This window comes from Grampus griseus, assembly GCF_964374135.1.
Source record: "Grampus griseus genome assembly, chromosome: 4".
NCBI classification, from domain to species: Eukaryota; Metazoa; Chordata; class Mammalia; order Artiodactyla; family Delphinidae; genus Grampus; species Grampus griseus.
The window spans coordinates 70,408,347-70,416,885 of NC_138997.1; the positions used below are offsets into that span (position 1 = coordinate 70,408,347).

The 8,539-nt window shown below is 49.5% G+C and overlaps 1 protein-coding gene across 4 annotated transcripts in view; it reads right to left on the minus strand.

Moving 5' to 3' along the window:
• KIT (KIT proto-oncogene, receptor tyrosine kinase) overlaps positions 1-6,771 on the minus strand; it is an 83,723-nt gene extending 76,952 nt beyond the window's left edge. For all 4 annotated transcript variants that reach the window (XM_082653917.1, XM_082653915.1, XM_082653916.1 and 1 more), the window contains exon 1: positions 6,675-6,771. In XM_082653917.1, coding sequence (XP_082510043.1) covers positions 6,675-6,741 — 67 coding nt within the window. In that variant the 5' untranslated portion in view covers positions 6,742-6,771. The remainder of the gene's footprint in view (positions 1-6,674) is intronic.
• Between the last annotated feature and the right edge of the window lie 1,768 nt (positions 6,772-8,539).

Below are 8,539 nucleotides of genomic sequence, written 5' to 3' on the forward strand. Positions count from 1 at the left end.
TACAGACAGAAAGTAGAATAATGGTTGTCAGGGGCTCAGCGTTTCATGGGTAGAGAGGGTTTTGGTTTTGCAAGATATAAGTGTTCTGGACATGGGTTACACAACAATGTGAATGTAATTAACACCACTGAACTGTACACCAAAAAAATGGTTAAGATGGTAAATTTAATGTTATGTGCATTTTACTAAAATTTAAACACACACACACACACACACACCCCTCCCTTAGTTTTGGCTGCCCACAGCAAGGGGATGTCCAAGTTTTTGGAGCAGGTTGGGGAGTGCGCTTAACAGGACAGAATAGTAGAGCGAACAGCCCTGGACCAGCAAGCAAAGCTGGGAGGGCCACTACTGGGTCAAGTCTACCGTAGCCTTGACTTCAAAGTTCTTTTCAGAATCTGGACCAAATTCAATACTAAATATACCCTCCCCCTCCAATGCTCCTTGAGGCTAATCAGAGTCCACCTTTCCAGCCTCTTCGCCTCCAATTCTCTATCCCCCAGTCCTAACACCAACTGAAAGATCTGAAAATCTTCAAATAAGATCTTAATCTCTTGCTCCCTGTTTCAGGAGCTTTTTCCAACACAAGCCTCAACTACAGACACTCTACCCTCTTTTAAAGTTTAGAAATTAATGTCAAATATTATCTCCCACGTGGACTGATCCCTGATCTCTATCACATGCCCACCAAGACGTAAACTCCTCTCCTGTGAAATATGGCCTGGGCACTTTGCACTTCTTACGACATCAATTCTCTCTTTGAATTGTTGGCTCTGCTCTTACTCTGTTCCTACCCCACCCCCAGAGCCCACACGTATAGTCCCTACAAGGACCAAGGCATAAGGATTGATCATCCTTTGTTAAACTGAATCTGAAATGTTGGCTCAGCATTCACTAGTTCAAAGCTCTGTACAAGTGCTGGAGAACAGGAGAGAAGTTAAACCAGTACTGCCTGAGCACTGCTGTGTGTCCAGCCCAGGGCAACAGACAAGTTCAGCTTGGTCCCTCACAGCTAGGGAAGGGCCTCATATAGTCACGGAAAAGCTCCTCCCTTCTCAAGGTGCTTTCAATGCCACTTTACAAGGCAATAGGGTTCATGGACCCTCTGTGAGTTACACTTACTTATTCATTGAGAAAATGGGCCATTGACAGAACTTTTGCCTCCTAAACTTTTATCCAGAAAGCTATATTCCCTTTGGTGGAAAGCAGCCTGTGAATAAGGTTAAACAAAGAACCAGGGAGAGAAGTATGCACTAACTGTGAACCTTTTAAAAAACTAGACATTGAATGGATAATCTTCATCTTAAAAGAAACCCCTCTATATAATCTGGTTTAAAACCATTTCCAAATTTCTTTCCTAAGAGACAAACGCTGAAAAAGAAACATAAAATCAGCCTGATGGTGGAGTCCCCTTGCCTTCCCTGTAAGGGACGGTATGCAAAGTGTGTTTCGTGCATGATCTAATTTACTCCTTTCAGTAGGCCTATGCCATCATCCCCATTTTACAGATGAGGAACTGAAGCTTAAGCAGAGGTGAAGGGTCTCGTCCCAGGTCACAGAGCTGGCAAGAGGCCAAGCTGGACAAACTTGTCGACTTCAGAGCCCAAATCTTAACTCTGATGCCTCATGCCCTGAATAACAATTTAGCTTAAACTTTAAAGTTTGCAAAAGCCTTAAAAACCTAACTGTCAGAAAGGTATGCAGCGGAAAATACCTAACCAACACATTTCATAACCAAAATGTAAGCATCAAGGCTAAAGCATAAGATGAATGGAAAAATTAGAAGGTATGAATGTTTTCACTAGAGAAATCTTCTGGGAGATATATGTATCCATATAGCTGGTTCACTTTGTTATACAGCAGAAACTAACACAACATTGTAAAGCAATTATACTCCAATAAAGATGTTGAAAAACAAATCTTCTGGGTTTTTCTCCCCCCCACCGTGGAAAAAATAGTCAAAGATCTGTTCACTCTTTAACACTAGTGATTCCCAACTGTTTTGTCAAAAGCTATGTAAAACTCAAGACAAAAATTAAAGTTTATTTCATTTTAAAAGCTGTCAAGTTAGTACCTATTGGTATCTGCGTGCAAGGATTATAAAGAGAAATAGTCAGATTCTACATACTCATGGAATTTCTTCATTTGTTAGGTGCCTATGCCATCCCAGACCCTGTGCCAAGTATCTTTACAAGAATCTGTTTCTAATCTTTAGAGTACGCATATTAGAGAAGGCATTATTCCCATTTTAGGGACAGCAATAATTCCTAATTTACAGATAATAAATATGTACAGAGCTTGACATGTGTTGAGCTTATACCATGAGCGTGCCGGGCAGTACCATTCTAAAAACTTTATATGTAGCCACACATTTACTGGCACAGAGAGGTTAAGTAATTTTCCCAAAGTCACACAGCTAAAACTAGGATGAAAAGAGTGCAGCTCAGCAAGGGTAAGCAATTTGTTCCGAAGTCACAAAGCTGTCGGTCATGGAGCCAGCAGACTAATACAAGGCTGTTTTCATTCCTTAGGCCTGTGCTCCTTCCACTAAGTACCTGCGTGGTCCCACCTGTGCTCACCGGGACCCAAGGCTAAATGCCTAAAAGCCTGACTGGCAGTATAGAGTGGTACTGTCTAGAGCAATGGAAAGAGTAGAGGTCCCATCTAAAGATGGGGAGTTTTCGATTCTTCGAGAGAATAAAGAAACCTAGATCTTGATATAAATTCTCCATATTTTAAATACTGCCCCAATGTTTTCTAAAAAAGCATCAGGTGGGCCAAACGAAACACAACCAAGCAAGGGCTATGAGTTTGCAATTAAGAGTCTGAAGTCAAAAGATGGGCTGTCTCGGGTCCAAAATGTCAAGAGACTAAGAGCTGCCAGGCTAGGCTTCCTCACAAGTCCTCTCTGCTTTCAACGAAGATTTACACTGGATTCGGCCTAGATTCAAACTTTTTCCTCTGGTGACTCCCTTGCAGGCCCTCTTCACTCTGGATTTGCAGCCACGAAAATATCTATTCAAGTTACAGAGACTGCAGGTGAAATTTTGCATGCTTAGGATTTCTTCAAACGTCCTTCAGTCCCCTTTTTAAAAAAGTTCCCATATGTGAATGAAGCAACATTAAGCACTTCCCTAGCCCATCAGCTGTTTAAACTAAATTCATTCTGGAGAAAATGCCGCTGCAGCCTTGACCGCTGCCTTTGAAGGGGTCCCTGCACTGCAGTCCAGCTTCAAGAATTCCCGCTCAGGACACCGCGGCTCATTTCCTGGTGTCCTTCTTTAATCAGCTGGGGGAGACTTGAGGAAATGAGTCAAAATCCTCAGGGCAACTTCTAAGGGCCGTCAACAACAGCAGCAAAATCCATCACAACAACATCTGTACATAAACGTGCTCCAAGGGAAGCCCACAAAATAACTTGGCACATTTCTGATGAGCATTTGTTTTGGAAAAAGAAAGGCTTGGAGTGTTGAGCTGCCATTATATCTCACTGTGCTCGTCCAGGGTAAACAGCCAATGATGTCACCCATCACTGGGGCTTTTCTCTCTCACAGGTACCCCACAAGTATATAATGCTAAGACCACTTTTAGTTTTTTGCAGTGGGGATGGAAAAAAATTTCAACTAACTTGCACCATCATGTTAGAGACAGTGCATCTTCATTTTGGAGGGACTCTACCTGGAATAGGACAGCTAACACCTAAAGCCCTCATACCCAGCGTCAAATGCCTACAAACGCCTCAGGGAAGCTATCACTGAATGACTCCCCCTTCAATGAATACTTCCCTCAAATTGAGAACACTAACTCAGACATCGTATGACAGGAAACCTAGGTCTTTTTCACCAACAATGGGAAAGTAATGATCTTGGGCATCCTATATTCCCAGAACCTCCAACAATGCCTGGCATATGATATAGAATAGTTTCAAATAAATCTCAATTTATAACTGATTCTTAGAAATCATGTGACTGGAAATACAGCTGGGCATATGGGGCCAACCTCAGGCTTCACCCCTGATTATTCTGGGAACTCGCTTATCCTCAGCCAGTTTCTCCAGCTTTAATGGTAGGGATGGTAACAAGACTACCTCCAGGGCTTGCTGAGAGGACTGGAAATTGCAGGCAAAGGCCCCAGCATTGGGTCTGGCACTAACGTGAAATTGGAGGCACCCTAGAAAACGTGTTGCAATAGCACAGCATGAATGGTTTATAAAGTCTGAAGAAAAAATGTGTGGGTGGGTGGGAAACACCAGAAAGTGGATAAGTGAATTATCTGGGTTCCCTTTTATAAGACCATCATGTTATTTCCAGCAGGACAGTCATTCAGAATGTTATGTGTCCAGCTGCTGGGGATGACTCTAGCCTCACACCTGCAGGAACGAGGGGAGGGTATGATTCACTATTCACTGCAGGTTCATCCTGCTGGGCACAGGAGTTGTAAACACTGGGGCGGGGCGGGCCTGGTGACGATGGAGGGTCCTGCAGAGTTGGCACCTCCTAGGCCTCAAAGGGAAACTGTAGGGGAGCATGTTTGGACTGGAGAAACACACATCTCCCTGCTTTAACCAGAAGCAGACCAGCAGGACACCACCAAGCGGTCGCTGTGACCAGGAGGCAGTGGAATTTCAAGGAGGCAGGAAGGATTCAGGGAAAGAGTTCAGAAGAAGTGTAGAGTCTACGCTCGTAACACTGGAAGAGGAGAATTTGGGACCCAAAGGATCCTTCATGGTGCAGACCCCTTGCTGCCCTGTTGAGGACCCCGGGCTCCCACAGATTTAAGGGACTGGCACAACGGCACACAGCCAATAGAAGCTGAGAAAAGGAGAACCAGAAAGGCAGCACAAGGCTTTGTCACTACACCACACTGCCCCCCAGGAGCCAGACCTTAAAATCCCCTTTGCCAAAAAATCTGTTCGATGGAGCCGGCTAATTATGAGGAATAAGGGAGCAATGGATTCATTTAATTTAAAAAATGGGAAATAGTATGTGCAGTCTACCTTTCTTGTGTGCCCGATGGGTCCACTGCACACCCCTTCACTGAAATTAAAATGTCAAGGCACAAAGATGGAAAGGACCAAACGTCTAATTTGAAGCTTAGGCAGTCAAATCCGCCACGGGAATCCGGACACTCATTCATGATCCCTCCTACCTCTCTTCCCCCACAGGAAAGCCCTCACAATGCCTTATAAGACCGGGAAGGGGAAGGCTGCATCTTAAGACTTTATGGGAAAACTGATCAGCAGTAGATAGAGTCCCACAATAGTCACAGCGATGCTTCCTTTGGAGCCCTTGAATTCCAGTTCAGACTCACTTTCTATCCTTACATCATCAAGTTAGCCTTAAAGGTTAAAAAAAATAAAAATGACCTGGGAAAAAGCAGGGCTTCAGGGGTTAGTCGGGTGACCTGCACTCGCTTGCGCACCAGCGACGCCCAGAAAAAAAGAGAAGGGGCGGGAATCTGAGGGCTTCCAGGAGCCTGCAAATCCTCCTCCACCTGAAGACCCAAGTTCCCGCGCAGATATAACGGATTTTCATAACAGCTTTAAGATATAAGTAAGATTTGCAGAAAGTTCCACTCCATCTCCCACCCCTCACCTCAGGCAGCTCTTCAGTAGAGATATCATATGGGGGGTGTTGCGAATCTCAAAATTCCCAAAGAAAACAGGGACCTGCGATTACAGGTCGCAGACACCGTGTAGAGGGGCTTGCAGAGCCCTGCCAGCCTGGCCGGGTACTCCGGCCGTGCGTGGATGGCGGCTGGGGTCAGGAACCGCAGGGTGCCGGCGCACCGTCCCCGCCTCCCCCGGGAGCAGGCAGCAAACGCAGCCCTCAGCCGCTCCGAGGCGCGTTGCAGGAAAGAAACGGCACCCGGCAGAAAGGGGCGAGCCTCGGGCACAGAATCTACAAAAGCAAAAAGTCTGCAACCTAGCGGCTGCTTTCCACACGCCCTACCCAAGTTGTCTCCGGAGCTGCACCTCCAGGTTCGCGGCCACAGAGCCGCACGCGGCACGCTCCCCGTGCAAAAGGCATAACCGGAGGATCCGAGGACAACGCAGTCTTCGACTCGGGTCCAGGATGGCGCCTGGAGCAGAAGAGGCAGCGGGGTCCGTCCCCTGCTCTGGGGCACAAAGAGCGCCGCGGTTTGGAAAGCTGCCGCCGCAGAGCAAAGAAAAGGCTCTCCTCCAACTTCGCCCTCCGCGCGGCTGAGAACCTGCGGGCCGGTCCTCCGGTGCGCCGGTCACACACGCACAACTTTTAACAAAAGGAAGCAGCGGTCGCACCTCGCCCGGCGGAGATTAACGCGCTGCATGCGAACCACCTCGCCGCCCGCCTCTGCGCCCGCTCACCCTCCGCACAAAAGCATCCCCAAACTCGCACGCAACCCGCTGCCCTCAGCCTCACCTCGCTCAGCCTAAGCCCCCCTCGCCGCCCCCATTCCCGGAAGACCCCCGGCTCAGTGCGCCCACCACCAGCGACAGGGGGCTCCCTGCGCAGGTGAGCAGGGCAGGGCGCAGGAGAGTCCCAGGGCCGCCCCGAATCTTCCCGGAGGCTGAAATGCCCCGGCACCAAAGGGCCGGCAACCACCTCTCCCGACACACCCCAACGTGTTCGGGCCCTACGGGGGCACAGGGTGAGCCGGGGGACGCGGTCCGGGTGCCCGCAGCGCCCTCCCACCTGTCTGGACGCGGAGCAGGAGCACCAGGACGAAGAGGAAATCCCAGGCGCCGGGAGCGCCTCTCATCGCGGTGGCTGCGCTGGGAGCGGAGCTCCGTTCCCCGTTCCTGCTCTCGCCCAAGTGCACTGAGCGCGGCAAAGCCGGGCCCCCAGAGCTGCGAGCGCCGAGCAGCGGCCCCTCCTCCCAGCGCCCTCCCACTGCGTGCCGGCCACGCCCCTTCTCCGCGCCCCTCCTCGCCTCCCCTCCCTCCCTCCCCCACTCCAGGGTCTTGCTCCCTGGCTGCGGCGTCCGACCCCTGCTCCTTCGACGAGCTGATCCCGGGGGACCGAGCCCGCGGGTAGGGAGCGGGCACACCGGCCCTCACCGCCCGCTCCTGACCCCAGAGCCCCTTCATCTCTCCACCTCTTCTCTCCTGTGATATAGTAGGGCTGCCAGAGGCGGTTCCCGGACGAGAGTGGCGCTGCCCACGCGCTTTGTGAAGCTGGGCGCCACGCGCACATCAGGGGACCGGCCCGCCACCTGGCAGGTGCTCCCCAGACAATAAAGGTCCGCCTCCGCCCCTCGAGCACGCTCCCGAGGGAGGAGGCTGGACGCCGCTAGTGGTGGAAGGTGGTGCGGGGGACAGGAACGGGGGGGGGGGGGCGATGGGATTGGGCCCCGACATTCTTCTCTATTCCTGTTATTCGAGGGGGATCAAGCGTGGCGCCAGGCGCCGCGGTAAAAAGCTGAGTCCAGGCGTGGGTAATTATTAATGCTCTGTTTCTCCACCTGCTCCTCAACCTGTAAGATCACAGTTGGTTTCTATTGGTCGGTGTGGCCTCTGCTCAACAAGCCCCTGCTGAGACCTTTCTGGAGACTGGGGCTTTGGGGTGGGAAGGAGCCTTCAGAAGTTTACTCTGGGAACCCGAGTTTTTAAATCCATTTGCCCCAAAGTCGTTGTTCTGGAAGCCCTCTGGGCGCCTTTTTTTTTTTTTTCCTGTAGGGTTTCTCTGCCTCTCTATCAGACGACAGTTACAGGGGTGGGGATTCTTGTGTTCTTCTTAGCTGCCCTAGCCTGTACCAAGGCAAAACAATAGTAAAATGATCTTCTTAAGCCAAGTTTCACGGCCTAGGAAGTGCTTTACCCAAGGAAACAACAGTATCTGTATGGGGTTTTATAGTTCCTCCTTAGGCTGAATGCTATTTCATGCTCACAGTAACAGCTCTGTGAGGTCGCAGAACAGATATGTATATTATTTCAATTCTAAAAGTAGCCCAAGATCACACAGCTAAAAGAGGGGAGACCCAGTCATTATAAGACTGACCCCAGGTATGATGAGCTTTCCCTGTGCATTCTAATAAATCAGTAAACACCTCTCCAGAAATCTTCAGAATGGAAAAGAAATGGGAAGTGCCCATAAGAAAAAGCTATGGAATCATTTAGATACACCTAGACTCTTCTCTAAAGTAGCAGCCAAAATTTATAATTAACCAATTCTCTGCCACCCCCTTTATTTAATATTGAAAGCTCACCTGTTCGATGTTGATAGGACCTAAATTGGTTTAAGAAAAGTGACTTTTAAAGCTAATACTTGGACTTCCCTGGTGTGGCACAGTGGTTAAGAATCCGCCTGCCAATTCAGGGGAGGTAGGAGTTCGAGCCCTGGCCCGGGAAAATCCCACATGCTGCGGAGCAACTAAGCCCATGTGCCACAACTACTGAGCCTGCACTCTAGAACCCACTAACCACAACTACTGAAGCACGCGCGCCTAGAGCCCCTGCTCTGCAATAAGAGAAGCCACCGCAATGAGAAGCCTGCGCACCACAAGAAGAGTAGCCCCCGCTTGCTGCAACTAGAAAGCCCGCGCACAGCCACGAAAACCC